Source organism: Abramis brama (assembly GCF_963993115.1).
Source record: "Abramis brama genome assembly, chromosome: 1".
NCBI classification, from domain to species: domain Eukaryota; kingdom Metazoa; phylum Chordata; class Actinopteri; order Cypriniformes; family Leuciscidae; genus Abramis; species Abramis brama.
Genome location: NC_139963.1, coordinates 43199556 through 43226664, shown reverse-complemented (window position 1 = coordinate 43226664; position 27109 = coordinate 43199556). Strand labels below are relative to the sequence as shown.

Here is a 27109-nt window from a genome sequence, read left to right as displayed (position 1 = left end):
TTTTCAGTTGCCAAAATCAACACCAGCTGATGTACCCAAGCGCTGGTTTTGACGTCACCACCGTGACAGCTCTGCTAAAAGAGACAGTCAGCTGCTCTGGTGCGCCTTGTTCCGACACCTATGCTACCGGCCCCCTCCACATAGTCCCGTCTGTAAGACCACCCTCTCGCTGGCGCCCTCTGACCTTCTCAGCCTGGTATATATAGCCAGACCGGCGACCAGAGGTCTCCTGGCAGCCAACATGAAGGTCTTAGTCTCGCTCTGCATCTTTGTGCCCCTGCTGGCACTGGCCACAGCAGGTAAGAACATTATACTGTTTGCGATAGCTCAATAATATGGACCCGAGATTAAGTTTACTTGTCTGAGTCCCAATCCCCATCTAGTGATTTGAAACATTTAAGCTTGGTGTGCAAAGGAAAAACATAAATGGAATCAGAGATGGAAAGTATTGCATGTTGGTGTGTCATTTCTAAATGGTTGGTAGAAACTATAAACCTATTGAATGAGTTCCTAATGATAAAACTCTGGACCAACGGAGCATGTCACCATCTGCTGAGCTATTTAAACCTGCAGCGTTCAATAATAACTCTGAGCAAGGATGAGTTATTTTAAGACTCGGCATGTATGATTTAACACGAAAGTCTGAATGTTAAACAAATTCAAATTTATGATTCCAGTTTAAGTTCATAGAAGCTCTTGAGTAGCTGATTGTGTCATAGTAGGACAAAAGCATGGGGTTTATTCTCGTATGGGAGGCATTTTAGCCCATGCATTGTGTGTCAGCTGTTGTGAGGCATGGCACCAGCTGATGGAAAGAGCTAGAAGGCTTATTCGACTTGAAGCGGCGACCGGCGTATGGCATCAAAGTACCGCGAGAGCGATTCAAACGCATCAGCTCTCGATGTACTTTGATGTCGGTCTGCTTCGAGTCGAACGAGCCTAGAGTCTTAAACACTTGCTGTATTCCAACTTCTCTCATTTTATATGATGTCTGAAGTCTGAGGTGCTTGTATTCACGACTTTGGTTTTATTGACTTGCCAACGTGATGCGGCTAAATCCTCTAACCGCTCCATCCCAGAAGGTCTTGTCTTTTAACCCCAGGCTATAATAATCCAGCTACTCTAGCTCTGGATGTATTTCCCGAGGGCTCTGGCAGCCGTTTTACCCTTGTTCCGTCCTTGGGTCTCCTCTCAGGCCCGACGTGGGCCTTTCGTGGGCCCAGGCTGCCGTCAGGTGTCTAAGATTGGAAGCTGTCCTGTAACCGGACACTGTCTACTATAGATTCCCCCATCGTCCTCTTCCCTCTTCCCCTCCCCTTCCCTTCAGTGCTTGTCTTTGGATCCAGCATGCAGCTGCTGTCACCCTGACACAATCGCAATTTATTTATTCCCAGCCACTGGCCATATAAGGACGTGCATTATCTCAGCAGGAGGAGCCGCGGTGATCTACGGCACTCCCGCACCGTTATTGTGCTAGTTGCCTCAAATGGACAAAAATGTGGCTGATTGGGTGATTATCCTAGCATTGTGGAATGGGAAATGTTATTGGTGAAAAAGAGTTTTTAATCTGATTATGGGCTGAATAAAATAAAAGTGTAATTTTTACACTTTCGCTGGTGCAAATCGAAGTGTATCTGTGGAAACTTGAGTTTTGCATGAGAGCATTAAACTTTGTCATCATGCAATAGTCAAAAAAGCAAGCAAGTTTTACCGTGACCCATGCTGTGATACTGTTGTCTTTGACTGTTTGAATCCACTAACAGGCTTCATAAATTTGGTTTTGGTTCTAGGGTTTGCTTCCATCTTGATTGACAGGGGGTGTGGCTTAATTAGTCAAAACCTGATCTAGGTCCAGTTGCTTTGTATTAGGTCAAAGGTTTTACGACCTTATGACCTCGCATCTGTTCGCCTTCCTCTCCTTCTTCCTATTTAGCCACATCAAAATGTCTTATAGGAATGTTTCTTTGCTAGCATGGTGTTTGATTGCTGAAATAATTTATTTAAAAGTTCGAACTGGATTTGAATTGCTTGAATGAGCATAAAAGCATCTTTTTTGGTTCCCAAAAGAACCTTCCAGTGAACAGTTCTTGAACAGATTATTATAATAATCTAAAGAGCCATTTGTTCAATGGAAAGATTCCATTGATGTTAAAGGGTCTTAATGGAACCATCGATGCCAATAAAGAACCTTTATTTTTAAAAGTGAACCTTGAGTAATGAAGGAAGTCGTCTCCATTGACTACGCATTTGATATGGGTGCTGGATGCGAGTAAGGGCTCTCCCCACGTTTCAGCACTGTAGTACCGCAGGCATGTGGTGCCCCTGCTCTTTAGGGACTTCCCTCTGCTAGGGATTGTGGGACGGGCAGCCAAATGCTCATTCCATAAAAAGGCCAATGCAACGTGGCTTTACAGAAACGAGTCACGCTTTCAATCCCCTTTACCCCCTCTGTTCCATGTGATATTCTTACTGCGTTCTATAACTCTGATACCCATGATTCCTCTGTGGAATTACCGCCCGGAAATGATCCCAGTTCTTGGATTAAAAAATGTGTCGCCTCTGCCATTTTGTGTCACGCTATTAAAAGCTTCGCAGTAATAAGCTAAAAACAGCACACAGAAACTTTTGATATATTTTCTTACTACAAAATCGTTCTGTTAAACACGTTTCACTGTCAAATCTGAGTTTTGGTCTAGCAGGTTTTAAGGGACACTCATTTTATGAATATCTTTTTTAACTGCTAATTCTGGAATCTAAGAAACAGAAAGGGCCTGTGAGACTCCGCCTCCTGGTTCTTTCTGAGGCATGACCCATTGTGGAGCTATTTCTGTCATCAAGTCAGACCAGAACCTTAGCACCTGTTGCTATTCATGTCTCAGTGATTTGCCATAGATAGAGAGAGAGATAGATAGATAGATGCATAAAAGAGAGATAGATAGATGCATAAAAGAGAGATAGATAGATAGATAGATAGATAGATAGATAGATAGATAGATAGATAGATAGATAGATAGATAGATAGATAGATAGATAGATGCATAAAAGATAGATGCATAAAAGAGAGATGGACGGACGGATGGATGGATAGATAGATGGATAGATAGAGATTGATTGATTGATTGATTGATTGATTGATTGATTGATTGATTGATTGATTGATCGATCGATTTCCAGCTGAACAAAGCTGGGGTTTTGCTAAATAGAAAATATTTAATGCTATATTATTAATATTGTAATGTTTGTTATATAATTTAAACAAAGAGAGAATTTTTAAAATATTTTTCATTTAAAATGTATACATGTAACCTTATACTATATTATTATTATATTATATAAATACTATATTATTGATATTGTAATCATACAATGTATCATCAAAATACCTTAGTGTTGATTTTATATAGGCTACAGTATATATAAGTATATATATTTTTTTACATTTATATATTGTTTTACATTTATAACTCATTTCATGCAACATTTATTTGTAACATTACATATGTAAATGTATCAATATTAATATAGATTAATATTATATTAATATATTATTAGGGTATTCGTACAGTGTACTGATATCTCATAATACCATGGTATTGCCATTTCATACCATCATTGTATTGGTACTTTCTCCAGTTACAGCATTGAACGTTTGATTTTGTGAAGTTTAGCCGGTGTGTGTAATGTAATACGTTTAATCCCACAGCGGCTTTTGTTCAGCTGGAAATCCCTCCGGCCCACAGTAAAGGTTGTGTACACCTCTCCCTAGCTGCCGGTAAATCCTGAGGGTTCAGACGGCCTCGAGGCTCACCTCCCTAATCATGTTCACATTAATTCAATTTACCTCCTGCATCTGCCAGGCAGAAGAACATGATCGCGTTCACCATAATTCACCAAGGGAAACATACCTGTGAGCCGCTGGAACTATCGCTACTAGATCATATGTTGCTAGTTAGGAAAATGAAATGCATTTTTGTGTTGATTGCTCTATACAATCACCTGCAGCTTTTGAAGGACCTCCATCTGTGTTTATGCTATAAACCGCCATCATAAACACAGAGAGATTTCCTAAACAGATCATTGTTTAGACACCTGTAAGGTTAGCCGGTGGTATTAAACCTCGTTTCCTCCCTAAGCGTGAATGTGTGTATTTGACCAATAAGCCTCAGACTACAGTAGTCCGATGGCATTCCAGCAGGATGAGCTATAGCAACAGCTGTGTTTTTTCCAAAGCCTCTGTTGCTATGCGACAGGCTCATTGGATGTCCGGAGACCCACGACAGATGCTGCTGGTTTGCCTATTCGTCCTTCCAGTGTGTACAGGGTTAAATTAAAGCTAACCCCCATGGACTGACATTGTGCTTTCCTGAAGTGGATATTTTTGTAATTGTGCCGGGACTATATTAGGTGCTGGAGCTGCTGTAGTGTGCGTACTGTGCAGCCCGCCTGACGGTCATGTAACTCGTTGACAGCCTGTGAGGAGATATTTAAAGGGAACGTCATGAAAATCTGACTTTTTCCGTGTTTAAGTGCTATAATTGGGTCCCCGGTGCATCTACCAACCCAGAAAACATGAAAAGTGACAACCCCAGAAACTTTGTTTTGGTAGGCATGTCAAAAAATAAGCCGATCAGATTTCGCTCCCCTTCTGATGCAGGAAGGGGATCTTATTATAATATTACCGACCCTTAATCTGCATGTTTCCACCCACGGCGACGCCATTTGGTTTTGCGAGCGACAACAGTGTAACCAGTTCTAACGCCGGTTCGAGCAAAGCATGTAAACAAGTCGATGAGATGAATCAATGTAAAACAACAACAACTATAAAAGTACCCACTAATCATTCAGAAACGTCCAGGTGCATTTCTGAGATTTTTAATGAGGGACACTATTCGCATGTTTTGTTATTGCCAGAGTATACAAAGCTTGTGTAAAGGATTGGCTCTCTTCTGAATGGAGGCGGTGGGAGCAGCAGCTCATTTGCATTTAAAGGGACACACACAAAAACGCCCCGTTTATGCTCACACACAAAAAGGGGCAAATTTGACAAGCTATAGGCCTAATAAATGATCTAGGGGATATTTTGAGCTGAACACCATTGATTTATATTACATCTTGTGAAAAGGGGCATAATATGTCACCTTTAACAGATTTGATTCTATGAGCTGTGTGGATATAAACTTTGCCCGCATGAAAATATTTTACACAGCCGCTAATGTCTTACAACTTCCTTAGGTGTCATGACCAGTAAGCTATATATATATTTGTTGACTGTATTTTGCATTTCCTAACTGTATGTCATTAAATAATCTATAATATTTAGGCCTATATGTAGCTGCAAGATTAATAGTTAAAAAATTGCGATCTCGTTCCTAAATGACAATGATACAAATCTGTGTTCGCGCTGATTCACAGTCTTTTCAACATCACAACATGGTTATGTCTGTCACATATATTTAAATAATCACAAAAGTAACTGGGATGAAAGTTTATAGTTCAGATACACTGATGTCTACGGTAACAAATTAACGAGCAAATCGCCTTTTGAAAGTAACTTGACGCTTTAAATAAATAAATTGTATCGATTTTATTGTTAGGCCAGTAGGTGGCGACTAGTGATTGTGTAAAAATGTGTTTGTCATTGAATCATTCATTCAAGAGATTCATTCAAAAACGCTGATTCATTCAGTAACTAATATTAGCTTCATTTCCTGTCTCCTGATATACTAATAATAACTTTTATATATTTTATATAAAATTATATATAATGTAATTTATTGACTATTGAAAATGTAAAGTATCTAAAGCTTGTAACTAGTTTTTACTGTAAAGTTTTGGCAACCACAGATATTTATTTATTATATTTATTTATTTTCATCGGGCATAAACAGTAATTCATATCATTTTCTTCAACATTTTATTATACTGTTTACTTTTTCTTTGTTTGCTGTTTATCTTATTTATTTATTTATTTATTTTTTGCCATATATTAACAGATTTTTACCATGGCATAGGCCTATTATCTGTTTTCCCTTTGAAATGACTAACATTTATCTGTAATAATCAGGCGCCCCTCCAGACACACATACACACACTGTTCACAGTTCATCCATTTAAACGGCACACCTCTTCACGAACCTTCCTCTGTTTTAGCGGCATGCTGAGCTCAACATTACAGGGCTGTATTTTTAGCAGCTTGCCTTGGCCAGCGTCGGCTGAGCACTTGTGTGCTTTAACTAGCACGTTGTGTCATCACAACAGGCCCGAGAGCACCATCTGTTCCTCACTCTTCTCCAGCTCTGGCTGAAGCGTTGGCTGGGAAAACGTGTCAAGTGCTTAGCTGGAGAATCTGACCGCGGCGAGGCATTGTAAAGTCTACAAAAGCTGGAATATATATATATATATATATATATATATATAAAAGGTCATAAGAGAGCAGCTGTGGAAAATGTAAAATAACGTTGTTTTGTATGCCACCCCTCTCGGAAAATTCATCTAATGCCAATTTCAAATAGTTGCTTTTACATTGTTTCTGGCTTCTGGCCGGTCATTTATGTTTGTCAGCTTAGCCAAACTTACTTATATATGTATATATATATGTATACAGAAAGAGAGAGAGAAATTTATACTGTTCTTTTGAACTTTCTATTCATCAAAGAATCCTGAAAAAAATGTATCATGGTTTGCACAAAAATATGAAGCAGCACAACTGTTTTTAACATTGATAATAATCAGAAATGTTTCTTGAGCATCAAATCGTCATATTAGAATGATTTCTGAAGGATCATGCGACACTGAAGACTGGAGTAACGATGCTGAAAATTCTTTTCACAATATTACTGTTTTTACTGTATTTTTGATCAAATAAATGCAGCCTTGGTGAGCAGAAGAGACCTTCTTCAAAAATTAAGAACATTAAAAATGTGTATATATGTGTGTATGTGCAGTATATACATACTTTTATATTATATTCTTAATTATATAAATGTTTTGCTTCTTCCTTGAAAATTGAAATTCCAATTGCAATTTAGTTCAATTCTATTCAAATTCGGTTATTTATATCAAACAGCGGTTTGACCAGCCTGAGATGAACTCTGGAGGTTTATCCTGGTAAGATGTAAGCAGATGCCGGGTCCTTCAGACACAGATGGTTTTTAAGTTTGCTGCAGGTTGATTAAGCATATATTACTTGGGCTGTCAGTTATTTCCGTCGAGAGCCAGAGAGGAAGGTTGATGCATGCCTAAGTCAGGTTCAAATAAGCAAATGAATGCCAGTGGACACCCGAGAACAAAATGAATACGCCGTTTATCTGTGTAGGCCAGTAGGGGGATTGTGGGAAGGGATGAGAGATGAGGTGGACGGCATGCAAACTGGATATTCTAGAGCTTTCCAGGCAAACTGCATAGTAACAAGTACTTCACATGAATCACATTAGTTTGTGCTAAAGATTATGGGAGGTTTTGCAAATAGCTAAAGTTAACAGGTCTGCTGTTTGGTGTCTTGCTTTAAAATGAACAATTATGATGTAATGAGAGTAATCTTGAATTTTGGTGATACATACCGTTCTAAAGTTTGGGGTCTGTATGGATTTATTTTCTTCATCTTCTGTTTTTAGAAGTCTGCTCATCAAGCCTGCATTTATTTGATTCAAAATACAGTAAAACCAGTACAATTTTGAAATATCATTACCATTTCTAATACCTGTTTTCTATGTGAATATATAGTGAAATGTAATTTATTCCTGTGATGAATTTTCAGCATCATTATTCCTCTTCAGTGTCACATGATCCTTCAGAAATCATTCTGATATGATGATTTGCTGCTCAAAAAACATTTCTGATTATTATCAATGTTGAAAACAGTTGTGCTGCTTAATATTTTTGTGCAAACCTTTATTGTTCAGGATACTTTGATAAATAGAAAGTTCAAAGAACTGCATTTATTTGAAATATAAATATTTTGTAACATTAATCAATTTAATGCTGAATAGAAGTATTAATTTAGCTAAAAAAATCTTATTGACCCCAAACATTTAAAAGTGTATATTATTCTGTTTCCTTACACCTTCTATAATGCAAAACTTAGCATACAAATATGACTGGAACCAATGTTTGTTCATAAGCATCTCCATAATTAGCATTAAGAATGCATGTCTTTAGCCTATATGCACGCAGTCATTTAAAATACACTTTTGATATCAACTTAAACTCCAACTTCTAAACATATATGATAGGCTATATGATCAAATATGGTTCTTCAAAAGATACCATAGTACATCATGTGTGGTAGGATTTTTACGTACCACTAAATCGTCATGTGTTCTGTAGTAAACCTGTGCAGAAAACAGTGCAGGTACTGCGATACAGTGTGTGATCTGGGGTTCATAAGGGCAACTGGCCACTGCTGGTTATTTTTAGGATGAGGGGTCTGTTATCGGTCTTATCAACAGATAATCCAACCATTTGGTATCTATGTGTCCATCACTGAAGCTCAACTTGTTATGAAACCAGGGAATCCCCCATATACACCAACTCCCCGTGTTATGAAACCAAGGCTACAATTGACCATTTATTTTTTGGTCTAAACTCTCAAATAAGACTGATCAAAGTCAAACTGTGCGTCTGGATTTTACATACATTTGGCGACCATTTAAGAAAGGTACGTTCTATATAGTATGAGTAGTAATAGTGTGTAGTATGAATGTAATCTAGACGTACTACATTCGCCATGTAGTCCTTGTCATGTGATCTACCAGTGTCAGTTGCGTCGCTTCACTGCCATTCACAAATCCTCTGCCGTGGCCTCATGGGATATAAAGTACCTATACACCGTATGCCAGAGATGTGCTGTGTGTTCGAAATCGCCCCCTATACTCTCATTTATTATTCCCTACATTACTCCACTAATATAGTCCATTTGAAGGAGTGAATGAAAAGGAGTGAGTGAATTCAGACACTGAGTGCTCCGGAAGGGCTGCCGCTTTTGCATAGTTTATGCTTGCTGATTAATAATCATTTGAAACATGGAAAACTGACAGCTCCAGTAGTATTGAGAAGATTTATCTTGAACTCTGTCATGGAAACTAGCATGTATAAACCTTAATTAAACAATTTAATAATCAGTTAAAAAGGAATTTATACCTGTATGAACAACTGTGGCCACATTGAAAATGGATTCGGCTGCAAGCGCCATCTTCTGGTGAGACGCGGGAATTCATTCGGTACAACTGTCACAGTGCATTATGGGTATTCTCTAGCCGTTGAGTTTACATCCGTTGTACTCTTGTTATTGCGGTGCATTATGGGATTGAATGAGTGCACTCGATAAACTCCACTATGGTTTCGGACACCACTACAAATCAGCCGCGGCGCTACCATTGGGCCCGGGTGGGCCTGGGCCCACCCATTTTCTACTATGGTTTTGTACATTCCTTCATTCGGATCTATTTGCGATCCATTCCATTCTAAACAAACAACGCAGTTTAGCCTTCATTCGTCCTTGTTACATTATTCATTAAGATAATAATAAATGCACGCATAATTATCAGTGAACTTGATAAATGTTGCAGATATGTTTTACTATGCATGCACAAACAAATGCCTTGTGTGCAAAATTCAGAATAAAATTAATGTGCAGCAATTTGTACAAATAGAGAGTCTGTAGGCCTATATGTGTTGTAGCCATCAAGCTCAGTTTCATATTTGTTAAAATATTATAATGTTATTTTTTCATCTAAGTTGATTATGAAAAGTGAACCGCACGAGTAAGATAGGATACGCAATATCGAGAGACATGGAGCGGGTCAGACATGATTTTGACCACTTAATTAAGTTAGAAAGCCCTTTTTTAAGTGAATTTCGTTTTGTATAAATTGTATCTTAATTTAAATATTTTTTTTATCAACCAATTGCCTGGATAAATATAGGAGACAATATAATCATAGAGCACTTGCATTGCTCGTGAACAGGAGCGCATCTAATCCTAACTTAACGAAACTCAGCATATGCCTCACAGACATGAAATATATCTTAAAGCTTGAAATGTCTTTTTAACAATTTAAAACGAAAAGAAAAAGGCTAGGCCTACTCTCTGATTATGCAATCCATGATGTGCATTTCTCTCTATAGGCGCGTTCACGGAGATGACGATCGACAACTTCATCTTTACAGCTGTTGCTGCTGTTAATAAACTAAAAATAATAGGCCTATAATTTTATTAAACAATACATTCAATTAAATTGTAATTCTATTAAAAAAAGCAACAAAAAATTCCTGTTTAAGTTTTTTTTTTTTTTTTTTTTTTAAACCTGTATTACGCATTAAATTCAGGTAGGCTATGAGTCGCTGTCCTACGTGCCGCAGAAAAGCGCTGAAACGGAGATGAAGGGGAACCCCCCCTTTTTTTTTTTTGGCTTATTTTAACTGGCCCATCCAGTTTTCTGGAGGCCCACCTACAATCAAAATCCTGGCGCCGCTAGTGCTACAAATGGCTGTATATCCTCAAATAGTGCCCTATTTAAGGGTATAGGGGTCGATTTCAGATTCAGCCAATGAGAAGTGGCGTAAACTGAATCTTACCTGTCGTGACTTCATTCGGGTATTGTTCGCCTACTGTTTTTCGAATAATATGTATTCAGACAAACTGCTCATTTGGTGTGCTGTTTTCACCTACTATATAGTAGTGAAGTTCAATTTTGGACACAGCCAAAGACTTTTACATTATTACAAAAATAATAATAAAAAAATGCTGTTATTTTAAACTTTCTATTAATCAGAGAATCCTGAAAAAAACTATTATGATTTCCTCAAGAATATGAAGCAGCACAACTGTTTTCAACATTGATGATAATAAGAAATGTTTCTTGAGCAGCAAATCACTGTTTGATTTTCTATTTATTATCAGATTTGTTGCTCTAAAATAAGACTGATCAATGACTAAGCCAATGACTTTTACATTGTTACAAAAAAAACCCCAGCAAATCATCGTTTAATTTCATACTCAGGTTTGATACTCTACTCTAAAATAAGACTGATCAAAGCCAAACTGTCAAAACCAAATTGAAATGTATTGTTAAACAGGAAATGTAATGGATGTTGTTGTGTTCTCCTCACCTCCTTCCTCCGAAAGATATGTCGTGCTGCTAATATGAGAGGAACTTGTAATGAATGGCAGCGCTTCTAAATATAAACGCGGAGACATGGTGTCTTCCCATTAGACTCCATTTATGTCTTCGCTCCTGATAACAGCAGCCTGGCAGGAACACCCTGAGGCATTGTGGGTAAATATCTATGAACAAGAGGGAAGATTGTAGCATGAATATCAATATTGTGACATTAATAGTACAGCAATGCTCTGATGAGAAGTGTGCGAGACGAACGCTGACAGCAAATAACCGCTACGATAATGAAAGCATATTCATTAACACAGGCAACTATTGCTGTTGCCTGTGTTAACTTGTGTTATGGATATTAATGATAGCTCAGATTACGTGGTTTATTGAGATTGTGTGGTGCTATTTGCTTATGATTCTTTTTGTCTGAAGGACAATAAGGGTATGTTTACATGACAACGATGTACTAGAAATGGAAAAGTTGCAGGGTTTTTTCACGTACAGACAACGTTGTCAAAACGATCCTGTTCGCATGGATCCGTGGCTGAAATGCTGTATTCTGCTGCCAGGCCAGTAGGTGGCGATGTCACTTTGTAAAGAAACACTACGCGCCTATAGACCTTATGCGCCAGAGAAACAAGGGCGCCGCCATCTTTAGAATATTGTCTTTTAACTTCCGTTTTTGCAGTCGCTCTGTATATTTCTATGGCATTGCTGTCCAGGAGTAATTAGCTTTTGAAGTGGATTTACTTAATGTAAAGTTAACGAAAGTTATCATGAGGGCTTTAATGTTTAAAGCAGATGACTTAACAAATCTCAGTCGACCGGGAAGATTTTAAAACGAGCCGTTCATTAATAAACACGCAGAATCGCTGTGAAAATACAGACCGGAAGTCAAAAGACAACGAGCGCAGTGCTGAAAAAGGGCCGGGGCTACATAAGGTCTATAGACTGAACACGTAATACACATTTTTCACAAATTCATCGTTTTCAAAAACTTGCACTTTGAAACCCGTTTTCAAAAGTTTGTGTTTCCAGGCCCCCAAAACGCTGTTGTCGTGTAAACAAAAGGCCAAACGGCCAAAAAAAGGAATAAACGGCGCATAAAAAGTTTTCCGTTTTTAGTTGGAAAAGGTGTTGTGTAAATGGCCTCTAAAATGGGTGAAAGAAAATCATTCTTAAATTTTCTACGGCAAAAGTGTAAATAAATTTGTTTTTGAAACTGTAAATGAGAGTCATGACCAAGCAGTTTTAGTAAATGAAGTGCATTTATGGTTATATTTATTCTAAGACAAATTACTTTAATTCATCAATGAATCCTAAAAAAAAAAGTACCAGTTTCCAAAAAATATTTAGCAGCACAACTGTTTTCAACATTAAGAAAAAATGTTTTTTGAGCACCAATGTCAAAGGCAAAAATTAAAATAATTCCAAATAAATGTTGTTCTTTTGAACATTCTATTCATCAAAGAATCCTAAAAATGCATCAATTTCCAAAGCAGCACAACTGTTTTAATGTTAATAATAATAAGAAATGTCTCTTCAGAACCAAATCATTGTTTGATTTTATATTCAGATTTGATACTCTAAAATAAATTTGATGTTGTTACATAAAAAATAATTCTGTTTGTTTGAACATTCTATTCATCAGAGAATCCTGATGAAAAAAAAAGGCACTGTTTCCACAAAAATAATTGAAAGCATTGCTTTTACAATCTGAGGCAGCAATGACACTCTCATGGTCAAATTAACTTTTTACAAGGTGGTTTAAAGTCTGTAAAACTCTTTGTAAATCCAGCGGTACAACCATCAGCTCACAAATAACAAATAGCTTGTCGATGCACCTTGGCTAAGATTAAAGAACGGTTTTATCACAGGACACTAATCGCAGAGACCTCAGGAAGATTTGCTGCAGTATATTATGCTCCGGTGTGGCTCGCCGGGAAAGATTTCCTCAGGCTTCAAATCAAGTTTTAACGCGCGTGTGTGTGTGTGTTTCTCTGCAGAGGAGGAAGCCGTTCTGGAATCCATCCTGAGAGACAGATCTCACATCGAGGAAACTCTGAGGCTCGCAACAGATGATAAAGCAGGAGATTATGCTGGTGAGGACATGATACACACATAAACGCATCGTTTTATTTCAGTTTACAGGCTTTCACAATATGTTGGCAGATGAATGTTGTCTTTAACATTGGGTTGAGCAACATTTCACACTAGCCTGCTGAAAAGAAAACAGCTTAACCACCTGGTTTAAACCAAGAGTTTTCAAACTTTTCAGTGCCAAGGACACGGAAATATGAGGATCTGCTTGCGAAACTCCCATTCCTAAAAAAAAAGAAAATGCCAGCTAAATTTATACTGTAGAAGAAAAATATTAAGAGTGACATTATAAAGAAAACATATATGCTGATTCTGAAGCTATTTTTAAAATCGTATTTCTACCCGCAATTATTAGTATTAATTAGTAATGTTAGTGTCTAAACCTGAAAAGAAACTTTTTCAATTCAATTCAGATTTATTTGTGTAGCACTTTTCACAATAAATACGATTTCTGTGAGTAAATATAAAACTGGAATGTTATCAAATTGGTAATGTGCTAAAAAAAATTTTACCATTTTTATTTTTATTAATAACCAAAAATACATTAATATTAATATAAAAGTAACATCATAAGTTAATCATAACATTTATAAATTAATAGAATTTCCCTTTTTTTCTTCTTTTTTTTTCTTTTTTTGGACCACCAGTAATTTTACTGTTATCTAAAACAGTTTAAAATTGTTTTTATTATTGGAAATAATGCTGAAATAAAAAATATGAATAAATATTAGTCGAAAAACTTGGGGGAAAAAACATAAACAAAAATGAGAAATGTTACCTTGGCAAATAACTGAAATTAAGTGTAAGTACTAAAACTAAACAAAAATGGCAATAAAATAAAGCATGTATATGTGTATATATATATATGTGTATATTTATATATATATATATATATATATAATTTAAAAAGATGACAATCGCATAAAGAAAAGTTAAATGAAAATTAAGACTAAAACTGAAAATAAAAACGTATTCAAAATAGTAATAAATGCGCTATAAATAATACTAAAATAGCACTGCCTGGCATAGATTGAAAACTTCTGGTTTAGTTTAGAAAACTAAAACTACAATACTGATGCTGTTTGAGGAGGCGACTTTTAAGTAACAATCAGATATTATAATTTGTTTTTACAATCACACCGGCATTTGTCTGCCACAAAACAATAACCCTGCTAAAATAAAAAAGAAGACAACTGCCTCATGAGCAGCTTGTAGGTTAGGAAGCATGAAAACTTGTCGAGTCATTGCTGCTTGTGAATTGAACTTGCCTTAAACGAGTGCAACAATGCATTATATTAGTCCACGTGTCATATCAACTACCAGGAGAACGCAGTTATCTAACTCAGCGGATCCGTTCCAAACTCAAGTACAACCTCAGAAAAGCACGTAGATGTTTCTAGGTTTGTTTACATTGCCGTCTCCTCTCATTTCCTCCTTTATCCACAACACCATCTGCAGTCTTTCCTCTCTCCGCTCTGCCCGAGTGTCTTGAGCTGGATGTCGTACTCAGCTTTCGCTCTGTTTATTCTGTGTTTTCTTCCTTCAGCTGCGCTGCAGAGGTTGAGAAAGATCTACCACAGCTCCATCAGGCCCATGGAGCAGGCCTACAAGTACAATGAGCTGAGACAGCATGAGATCTCAGGTACCACCGCTCTCCTGTCTGTCTGCGTGTGTTTGTCTGCACTCAGAAATATTCAGATTTATGTATTTGAGTTGCATATAAAATCTCCATCCATTTGGATTACACAGTTTTAACATATACATCAATTAAAACAGATTTATTTATTAATCATGCTTGAACCAAAGACTTTAGACATACAAAGATGGCACACTCATATTACTAATGAACAGTGTTGGGGAAAGTTACTTTTAAAGTCCCCCTGTAGTCAATAATTTTATCATTTAAAACTCATCTTTGATCTTAAAAAAATTACATATTTAAAAGTTTTTTTTTCTAGAAAAAAATGTCTTCATGTCTTAAAATAGTTTGAATGTGACTCTAAATCCTTGCCTCATTTAATATACGTGGTTCTATGAATATGCAAATGAGCCCCGCCTCCACTCACTCACTCCAGCTCAGAGATCCACTCGTTGACGATCACACATTGATCTGATTGGTTACAAGGTAGTTTGTGACGTCAGAAACACCAGCGATTTCAAACCGTGTTTTTGAGACTGTCTTTGGTTCACTGCAGTTTTAAGGAGAAAATACTCAGCAATGGAGCTGACTTATGAATTTACACATCGTTTGTCTTAAAGCATATTAAAAACACCACATAGACGTATAAATAACATTAAAAGCTTGATTTTCACCACAGGGGGATTTTAAAAGTAATGCATTACATTATTGAGTTACTGCCTTAAAATCTTTACTAATTGTGTTGTTACTTTTGCGTTACTTTTTCTCACCTGGGCTTGATTGTTTGTTTTTAATAACAAAAAAAGTTATATTTTTGACAAATGTAAAGGCCTTTTCACACCAAAAAGAAACAAATAATAAGCCTCATGCTAAAGGAAATGCAAACTAACGCTGTAGAGGTAAAAAAATGGGAAAACAAAGTAACTCGGATATTTTCTTGTAAATTTAAAAGTATTGCCTTACTTTACTTGTTACTTGAAAAAGTAATCTTTGATTGAACTTTGAACTTCTTGACTTTTAGCAGTATTTTATAACGTCAGACTATAAAAATATGGCAATATGGTAAAATATCCATAATAAGTGACAAGATGTAGAGACGTTTAGATTGAATATTTTTATTTAGTTTTCCCTGACTAAATTAGGCCCTTTTTAGACCTTAAATTTTGCTTAATAATATTAAGTGTCAGAGTAATTTATTTATTTGTTAATTTATTTTATTATTATTTGTATTTATTTTTTATTTATTTTTACTATTTATTTATAAAAAAATATTGCATATAATATTTCCATTTATTTGGATTACGCAGTTTTAACAAACAAACTAATGAACATTTTTTTCATTCATATGTAAATGAAACGGTAGATTTCTGCACTCAAAAAAAAAATTACAGCATAGTTTATTATTAACTATTTGCTTATATTTGGTTAAAATATGTCTACCTGCAGAACAAGCAATATTCCATTAGTTAAAATGTATGCAATTGAAAGAAATTGGATTTATTGATGATATGATAAATATATAAACCTGGTATTGTGTATTTAAAACTTTCAGTTTATCACGAATATTACAGAATTCTTTGTGTTTCTTACCCATTTTATTTATGTATGATTATGTATCATTAATCGCATTCAATTTAAAAGTTTGTTTATGATAAAACTCTGTGATCCAAATGGATGAACATTTTATATACAATTCAGATACATTCATGTAAGGTACATTTATATACATTAGCACTATATAAATGTTGATTGGTTCTTCATCGCCATTATATCATTCTCCATCATCCAACCCAAACCACTGAGCATTCATCATCATATTCATAAGGAAGAACCCAGGGGTTGCAAATATGAATGTCTTTAAATACTGATGCAATAATTGATCAGTAGCTTTGAATTACCTGTCCTAAACTCACCACCAGGGGCGCTATTTGCGTTCTTGGCCCTGTAATTGTCGCTTGCAGTTACTGTATATTTAAACACAATTTCCCTGTGATCAGCAAATGTGGTTCTTTCATATGAGTATGTCATTTCACTCACAAAGTTCCAGAAACATCAGAGCTGGTCAATAAAATCCCACTATGAACAAAAGCTCCAATACGCTGTATTATTCAGGCCAGGCCAGTAGATGGCGATGTCACTTTGTAAAGAAACACTACGCGCATTTGTACGCGCTACACATTTTTGCAGTTTACACGGAGACGATAAAGTGACGTTAACATGACACCATTTTCAACTAAAAACGTACAACTTTTTATGGGTTTTGGCCGTTTATTTACACAACAACAGCGTTTTGGGGGGCTGAAACTGCAAACTTTTGAAAACAGGTTTCAAAGGGCAAGTTTTTCACCAGATACCTTTATCGCTATTGTAAAACTACAAAAAAGTACAAACTGACATTGTGGGTCGTTTTGACAACATTTTCGCCTGTAGCCTATGCAAAAAAAAAAGCAAAGGAAAAACTTTTCTGTTTTAGTAGCCTACATCATTGTCATGTAGCCTTGAACTTTGAAAAACGTTTTCAAATGTTTGTATTTTCAGGCCCCCGTTGTCGTGTAAAAACAGTTTTCTGGTTTTAGTTGAAAAGAGTGTCGTGTAAACGGCCCGTTGGTTAACAACAATGACCCTGCGCTGGACACGAGGCGTTGCCGTATCCGAGTATCGTGGCGTCTTTGAGCCGACACACGTGCGGTTCGTCATTCCACAGCTGTTGAGCTGGTGCACATCCAGACGCGGTCGAGGGGGGCCGGAGACACTGGAAGAAAGAAAGAGAGAGAGAGAGAGTTAAAATAGAAAACACAAGGCTTTCTTATTACTGCTTGAGGAACGAAGGCTCCATCTGAAAGCAATCATGAGTTTCTCAATAGTACTGGCTTTATATAAGACCTTCATGTGCTCGAGTCCTCACAAGTCTGTACAAATGTCTCATGAAATACACATGAAATATCCACTGTGCAGTTTTCTCTGTTTCTAATTATTTATACAGCGATAGCTTATAAAGAGGAGGCTCTTTAGTTTTTGGATGATTGAACTTTTGACTTGTTGACTTTCAGCAGTCTTTTAGAACTTCAAACTTTAAAAATATGCCAATATGCTGAATAATAAGTGACAATATTTATAGACATTTAGATTTTAAATGTATAACTTTCACCAAATAAATTAGGCCGTTTTTAGACCGTTCATTTTGGATTTTGCTTAGTATTACTATTCATTTTCTGAGCATTTTTTTTTTTTATTACAATACACATCTGTTTTTCACATTACATTAAAACAAATCCAACAGTGACATATGTTCATAATTTTCGTATGTATGCACATGTAATAAATTTATGAATTATGCATAATTTGCATTTTTAAACATTTAAAGGCTAAAGACACAATATAAAAACATTATTTTGTGTACTATTTTGTGTAGCCTGTAAAGTTTCATTTTGTTAAAAGGAAACACAAACTTTTAGTCCATTGACCTGAAGATACACTAGAAGTAGTTTGAGACTGAAATGGAAGAGTTCAGATCAACAGCGTCCAGTTCTGATAGTGGGTGGGTGGGTCGTGTCCTCTGTCTGAAGGGTGCTGAGTGAGTGTCCTGCTAACCCCCGACTGAACACTGGGATCCAGCTTGCCCCCTTGTGGTTCAGCATGGTATTTAACCCACACACTCACCACAATAATGCAAGACTGACTCTTACACTTGTGAGGAAGGAGAAACAAGCTATCCAAATATCATCTGCGGGTCAGCGTGATCAAAGACTGCTGGTGGGGATCAAAGAAAGATAAAGCATCACATCACATGAACACTAATGCAATAGGGGTACAACCTACATTCTGTCATGCAGGAGGATTCTGGGTGCAATCATGTTGTTGTTCTTTCCCACCTGAAAATTTGACAACGCAACAGTAAATGACTGTGGTAATTGCAACAAAAAAAAAAAAAGTAAGAAATCATATATTTGGATAATTTAGGCTTTTAGAGATTGCACTGTTATAAATAATACATTAGGAAAGTGTTATTTATTTATTTTTACAGACAGAAATCTTGCAGTTTTACTTGAATTTATATTTTACATTGATTTATCTTGTAAAAAAAATAAACTGGGTCGAATCTTCTGCAGAAACTATGCAGGCCACATATCCACAAAATCAAAATCCTGCACACCACAAAATCAAACGAATAAAAATTATATTTTTCATGAAGAAAATTTAGCCTATATTTAGAACAATTCAGTTTTGTTTTGTTTTTTGCTTTGTGACATTATTCTATGATGAATAATTGCCATTACTGTTATGCAAAAAACTACTGTAAAACAGTAATAAAAATATTTTTATTTTCACAAATAAATGCTGCCTTGTATAAATACTTTACCTTTCCAATAAAATCTTAGTATATATTATTATTGTATATGTAATTTGTCACGCACATATATGCAATTTTTTGCACTACAATAATAAATGCAAAATATTACCTTTTACATGTAATTTTAGGGTAAAATATGAACTCAACATGTTCTTGACAGGTTTCTTGAGATATATATATATTATAATTTTGTCTTCTTTTTTTTCATTAATTTTTTTTATTTACCTACTTTATTGAGGCTACTTTATTTAACTTGTGTACTTAATTTTATTCGTTCATTTATAAGATTCACCCATTTATATATTATATTTTTATATAGCTTTTGTCTTATACACACGATATATTCAAATATTTATTTACTTTAGAAAGGTTTTGTGAAATTCACCAATTTATTTATATATCCTATATATAACTTGTTCTACACAAAAATAAAATATAATATTCATTCATTCATTCATAAGAATAGAATTTGTGTTCAGTAGCAGGATCTCTTCTAGAGATCATTGTATCTGGACGAGCATCAAACCTCACCCACACAAATCTCAGCTCATCACATGCTTCACAAGGAAAAGTGTCTCTCTCTGTCCTCCTCCTTAACCTCTTTCTGTGACCCCTTCACACCCTCTCTCTTTCTATTTCTCCTCGTCCTCTGCCTGCACTTTTCCTCACACTTGTCATTTTCATCCCTGTCTCTTCCTGTCCTCCCCCGACATCACCCGTCACTAAACAGCGTATCCTGGACGCACACTGGGGGACTCTGCCACAGGTGGGTAACGGGGCGCTTCACTGCATGGCACCGCCTGCATCGTCTCTGATCATCTGCCCAATTACCAGCAGCTCTCAATCAGCACTAATTACTGAGTCCACATTCAGCCACTGTACACAGCACACTTTCATAGAGCTTTTTTTCTTTATGAGGATGTAAATTAGTCTTTCAAATCATTCAAAGGCACATGCCAAAATTTCAACCAGCAGATTTGGGTGAAAGTCTATAGATTTGGTTCAGCTATTTTTCTTCATCCGACTAATCAAACTGTCTAACTGAATTAATTCTGAACACTAATCAAAGTCTTTGTTCATGAGGATTTTATGAGAATAATTTTATCCTTATTCCTGTTATCAAAATATAGCAAAGTGGGTTGCACAAGTTTTTATTTTAGAACATCGTTCTGTGGATTGGTGTGTGCAAGAAACTGTTTGAGAAATTAATCTTGATGTATCTGTTACAGATGAACAAAAGTTTGGTGTCAGTAAGACACAAGAAATTATTTTATTCAGTAAGGGCATATTAAATTGATTAAAAAAAAGTGACAGTAAAGACATTTAATAAATGCTGTTCTTTTGAACTCCCTATTCATCAAAAAATCCTGAAAAATTGCACAAAAAACTGTTTTCAACATTGATAATCAGAAATGTTTCTTGAGCATCAAATCATAATATCAGTGATTTCTGAAGGATCATGTGACACTGAAGACTGGAGTAATTATGCTGAAAATTCAGCTTTGATCACAGGAATACATTACATTTTAACATAATATACACTGTAAAAATTAATACGTTATATCTAATCAATAAAATTGTGGCAACAGATTACAAGCAATATTATTAATTAAATTGAACAAATTAGAATTGAGTAATAATTAATCAAATTAATTCCTTAAAAGTTAATCATTTAAAATGAGTAAAATTTACAAAAAATTTTTTTATTGCCAACATTGAAGACACCTGATGTTAACAAGCAGACTCACTGAAGGAGAAAACCATAATTTAAAATACATTTTGGTCCAAAATTAACAAAAACTACGACTTTATTCAACATATCTTAAGATGTCTTCAGAAGAGAAACGGAGGTCTTACGGGTTTGGAGTGACATGAGGGTGAGTCATTAATGACATAATTTTCATTTTTGGGTGAACTAACCCTATAAGGTCAAGAGGCCAACTAAAGCAAACACTGATCACCATAATGATGACAAATTACGGTTTTCTCCTTCAGTGATTCTGCTTGTTAACATCAGGTGTCTTCAATGTTGGCAATAAAAAAAAATTGTCAATTTTACTCATTTTAAATGGTTAACTTTTAAGGAATTAATTTGATTAATTATTACTCAATTCTAATTTGTTCAATTTAATTAATAATATTGCTTGTAATCTGTTGCCACAATTTTATTGATTAGATATAGCGTATTCATTTTTACAGTGTATTACAATAGAAAACAGTTATTTTAAATTGTACTAATATTTCACAATATTACTGTTCTTACTGTAAAATAAATGCAGCCTTAGAGCACAAGAGACCTTCAAAAACATAAAAAAAATCGTACCGACCTCAAAACTTTTGAACAGTAGAGATGGCTGCATCTGCAATCACATACTTTCTTGAGTAGGTACTTATTTTGAATAAGTAATTACTTCACGAGCGCTAAAAAAGGCTATTCTATATAGTAGGCTTATGAGTGTGTGTAATATGAATGTAATCCGGACGTAGCCTACTACATTCGCCATGTTGTCATTATCATGTGACCTACCAGCATCAGTTGCGTCGCTTCACTAACATTCACAAATCCTCTCCCGTGGCCTCATGGGACAGTAAAGTGTCCATCGTATGCGAACTTCAGAATCCCATCGGAAGTAGTAGGTCATCCGGGTACTTTTTCCCTACTCTTTTATGTTTACTTTGAATTCAGACGCTTCTTTCGTCACATACTGTTTTTCGGATGTGATTTCGGATGCAGCCAATGTCTAATCTGACGCTATTAAAAATGAGCCAGTGATGTTTAATGTTGTACTGTTGCGTGGGTATTAATCAGCCGACAAAACACTGAAATTATACAAATTACTGGACAGAAATGCCACAAAACAGGTTGTGCAAATTAGACAAGCCCTAAAGACAGTACATACTGAACAGCCTGTACTTCTGAAATTGCATCAGATTAAATATATAGCATCTACTCTGACTAAAGTTATCATATCAGTGTTGGCTGACTACAACAAAGATCACTGTAAAAAGTGATCAGTTGACTTAAGTTAAAAAAAAATTGTAAACATGTTGCCTTAAAATTAAGTAAATTAACTTCATGTTAAGTAATGTGGAATTGTCAAGTTCACATAACTTAATTCATATTAAGGCAATGGGTTTACAAAATTTTAGGTAAGTGAACTGAACACTTTTTTCTGTAATCCTACACTCTTAAAATTAAAAGTTCATTAAAGTTTTCGCAGCCATTCCATAGAAGAACCATTTTTGGTTCCCCAGAGAAACTTTCAGTGATCAGTTCTAAAAAGAACCAATTTTTCTTAGTGTGAAGAACATTTTAACAAGCCTTTTGAGCTTTATGGATGTTAAAGGTTAATCGTTTCCGATGAAGAGTCTTTATTTTTAAGAGTGTGGAGTGTGAAGGTTTGATGCTGGCTCTCAGGATTTGTTTAGTATGACTGGACTCAAACTCACAGCTCCTGTGCCGCTCGCAGAGCTCCTCGACCTCTACACTGTGTAGTGCTGAGGGGCCTTGAGTGATTGTGTTTGCACTGTTCTGGAGCACTTCAGAGAAATGACATGTTCTGCAGTTAATCAAGATGAAATTAGTTTCTCTTCCCAAAGAACTCTCATTCTGTCCTCACTAAAAGTGTCAAACGGCCTTCATTCCTTCATCTGAGCTCATTCATTAGACATTTTCTAATGAAAACAGATGAAAGTGATGGGGAAAAATGTTCCTGAGCATCACATTCAGCTCAGATTTCATTCAAGCATGTTTATTTATTTGTATGATTATACATGGCTGTTGGATTCATAATGCTGACAGTGACATTTCATTTTACAGATCACAGTTGAGGTTAATTTCCTCTATATTGATTTTATTAAATATTTTAAGAACTATTAAAGTTGCTGATCACAAAAACACATGTTCTGTATCCTATGTAAATGTGTGATGTTCATTTTCATTTGCATATTTAAAGATAACTGATTTGCATAATCAGAGCGTTTAAATTGAAGTCATAAACCAATGCTTTTGTGTATTTTTCATACATTTAATTGCACTCACATGCAAGTTTAAAATTACTTGATTAAGCAGCACAACTGTTTTCAACATAGATAATAATCAGAAATGTTTCTTGAGCAGCAAATCATCATATTAGAATGGTTTCTGAGGGATCATGTGACACTGAAGACTGGAGTAATGATGCTGAAAAATCAGGAATAAATTACATTTTCAAATATATTACAATAGAAAACAGTCATTTAACAAATAAATGCAGCCGAAGAAATATTTTGAAGTAACTTTAAAAAATATTAACAAATCTTATTGAACCCAAACTTTTGAATGGCAGTGTAAAAACTTTAGACTTAAGTCAGATGGCATGTTTAATTTGATGCTAATGAAAATGAGCCAGTGAGGGAGAGAAGTACAATCTGTCTAATATGTTATTGACTGAAGATGGAAGGAGCAACTGTGATTATCTTGGAGATTCAAGTTCATTATATTATATAAGTTCATTCATTTTAAAGCTTTCTAGATAACTAGTAGGAATGTTTTTTGATTAAAGGTACAGGGTTCAACAAAAACATTCCCACATAAAGGTTTGGCATGGGTTTAGAGAATGCACACATGCATCCACACAACAATTTAAAGACTTATTTTGGGTCCTTAATGATTTTGATTCACTTGCACTGAACAATGCTGCATGGCGCATTCATCAGTCTTAACGCTTTCTGTTTCTGCTGCACACAATAAACAATGACTTTTCCACGAATGTGCACCCAAGTGTGATGGTACTTTACTTTCTGAGGTCTAAAGTCAAAGAGAAACATCCAAAAAAATAAAATCCCAATTACCAAGGGTTTTGGTAGGGATCATTTTAAAGGGATAAAATAACCTTTTCACCCAAAAATGAAAATGTTGTCATCATTTACTCACCCTCAAGTTGTTCCAAACCTGTATGAATTTCTTTCTTCTGCTGAACACAAAAAGAAGATATTTTTTGAAGAATGTCGATAACCAAACAATGGGCACTATTGACTTCCATTGTATGGAAAAAAACTATTATGGAAGTCAATGGGGTACATCAACTGTTTGGGTACTGACATTCTTCAAAAATATCTTCTTTTGTGTTTAGAAGATAGAAATTCATACAGATTTAGAACAACATTAGGGTGAGTAAATGATGACAACATTTTCATTTTTGAGAGAACTATCCCTTTAGGAATCAGGAACAAGGACCAGTAAAGAAACCCTCGCAAAATAACTTTTGGCCCTGATGGAGACAATGTTTTCAATAATGACTAATAATTTCATAGGTAAATTTGCTATACACTCTTAAGAAATAAATGTTCCAAAAGTGGGTTTTTTTCACAGCGATACTGTGGAAAAAGCATTTTGTTTCCCAAAAGATCTATTCAGTAAAATCTAAAGAAACTTTTTCCACTATTAAGAAGAACCTTTTGTGCAATGGAAAGATTCCATAGAAGGTTCTTCATGGAATCATCAACGCCAATAAATAACCTTTATTTTTAAGAGTGTATGCATATTATGATTTATTTTTGCGTTCATTCGTGATTTGAATTGTGATTCTTGCTCTTGGTCTCATATTATTTTTCTTTTTATGCTAAACTCCATTATTCTCCAACTCTCTTTCTCAAACAGATGGAGAAATCACCTCCAAACCCATGGTGCTGTTCCTTGGACCCTGGAGTGTGGGCAAGTCCTCCATGATCAACTATCTGTTGGGTCTTCTGGACACCCCGTACCAGCTATACACAGGTAAGCTGCTGTCTGTGTTGCTTGTCAAGTGGTTTTCGTTGGTTTACTGTTTGATTACAAATTTACATCATCGAATCACATCTTATTGTGTTGTTCCAGGTGCTGAACCCACTACCTCAGAGTTTACTGTCATCATGCACGGCGAGAAGATCCGCACCGTGGAGGGCATCGTCATGGCTGCCGACAGCTCTCGCTCCTTCTCCCCGCTGGAGAAGTTTGGCCAGAACTTTTTGGAGAAGCTGGTTGGCATCGAGATGCCCCACAAGCTCCTGGAGAGGGTCACCTTCGTGGACACACCAGGAATCATCGAGAACCGCAAGCAGCAGGAGAGAGGTACGAGTCTTCTCCAGCACCTCCACTGATTCCTGTTATTTCAGGGTTCCTGCAGGTCCTAAACTCAAATGTAAGGTCATCAAAATTCTTACATATATGAATTAAATGTTATAAGAAAGGTCTTTATTAACATGTGTTAATAGTTTAACACATCATTAAACTTTAAAAGGCTATGATTTAATTAAATAAATGTGAACGTTGTAGGTTTCAAGTTATACATGCACTATTGCACTTTCAACACTTTTCAAAACGGTTCGCGATCAATGAATATCGCACATTTATGCTAAGCGATTGCTTTTATTAAGTCCTCGGTTTTTTATTTTTTACAGGTCTTAAAAACCTGTACAAATTTAGTTTTTAAAAACCCTATAGATACCCAGAATTTAGCATTTTAATTTATGATTCGTAATTAACTTTTCAATATTTCTTCCCTCACTTCAAGGTTACCCATTCAACGACGTGTGCCAGTGGTTTATTGATCGCGCAGACCTCATTTTCGTGGTTTTCGATCCCACCAAGCTAGACGTTGGTCTCGAATTGGAGATGCTCTTCCGGCAGCTGAAAGGTCGGGAGTCACAGATCCGTATCATTCTCAATAAGGCCGACAGCTTGGTGACCCAGGACCTCATGCGTGTCTACGGCGCTCTGTTCTGGAGTCTGGCGCCCCTCATTAATGTGACCGAACCCCCGCGTGTCTACGTCAGCTCTTTCTGGCCCTACGACTATGCCCCGGACACCAGCCGCGAGCTCTTCAAACGCGAGGAAGTATCCTTGCTGGAAGACCTGAACCAGGTGATCGAGAACCGTCTGGAGAACAAAATCGCCTTCATCCGCCAGCACGGCATCCGCGTTCGCATTCACGCTCTCCTGGTGGACCGATATGTGCAGACCTTCAAGGACAAAATGAGCTTCTTCAGCGACCCAGAGCTGGTCTTCAAAGAGATTGTGGACGATCCTGACAAGTTCTACATCTTCAAGTCCATCCTGGCCAAAACCAATGTCAGCAAGTTCGACCTGCCCAACCGAGACGCTTACCGCGACTTCTTCGGGATCAACTCGGTGAGCAGCTTCAAGCAGCTGTCCGCCCAGTGCTCCTACATGGGCGGTTGCCTGTTGGAGAAGATCGAGCGCGCCATCACCCACGAACTGCCCGCCCTGCTCGGCAGCATCAACTCCGGCAAGAACCCGACCCTGTCCTCCTGTGAGGCCACCGGCTGTGGGGAAAAGCCCAAGAACCGCTACCGGCGAAACTGAGAGAAGAAAACCAGGCGGGAGGGAGACCGAGGAGGAGGACGAGAGAAGGAAAGGAGGGACGTGGAGCGAACAAACCGTGGAGGAGCAGTGGAGCTAATCCTGTTCCTGCCACGGGTCCGTTTCGAGTCAATGGAGACGGATCTCACAGGACATTTTTTTTGCGTAAAGAGGTTGTGTGTGGGGGCGTTTGAGGGCAGGGGACTCTGGGATTGGGTGGAGGGAGGGTCTTGTGAAGTCTTGAGGCGGAGATTCTTGTGAATGTGAGGAGAGCGCGCCAAAATAGTTCTCCTCTCTTTCCGCACTACTTTTATAAACTGTCTGCAGTTTTGGAGGGAAAATGTGTACTCATGGAAAAAAAATGGCTGACACACTTAAAAAATGTAAAAAACAGCAAAAATAAAATAACCTGAGACTGAAAATGGGTATCAGCTGCCTTGAATGTGAACCACAAAGCAACAGTGATGCAACAAGAAAATTGATGAATATACAGTCAGTTCCCTGGTCGTGCATTTTTCCAGTGTCTTTTGGGTTGATTTGTTCACCTTTATAGGTTAGTGACTATGGAT

The 27109-nt window shown here is 36.5% G+C and overlaps 1 protein-coding gene across 2 annotated transcripts; it reads left to right on the top strand.

Moving 5' to 3' along the window:
* Nucleotides 1-62: 62 nt before the first annotated feature.
* Nucleotides 63-26962, top strand: srl (sarcalumenin). 2 transcript variants are annotated; one of them, XM_084110726.1, is made up of 7 exons: nt 147-299; nt 13115-13210; nt 14755-14850; nt 19929-19964; nt 24840-24956; nt 25056-25289; nt 25732-26962. In XM_084110726.1, exons 1-7 carry the CDS (start codon nt 242-244, stop codon nt 26541-26543), a joined length of 1449 nt encoding a protein of 482 aa, XP_083966852.1. In that variant the 5' UTR covers nt 147-241; the 3' UTR covers nt 26544-26962. The 2 variants fall into 2 exon arrangements, with proteins under 2 accessions (XP_083966853.1, XP_083966852.1); XM_084110727.1 differs by lacking the exon at nt 19929-19964 and having other exon boundaries at nt 63-299.
* The last annotated feature ends 147 nt before the right edge of the window (nt 26963-27109 follow it).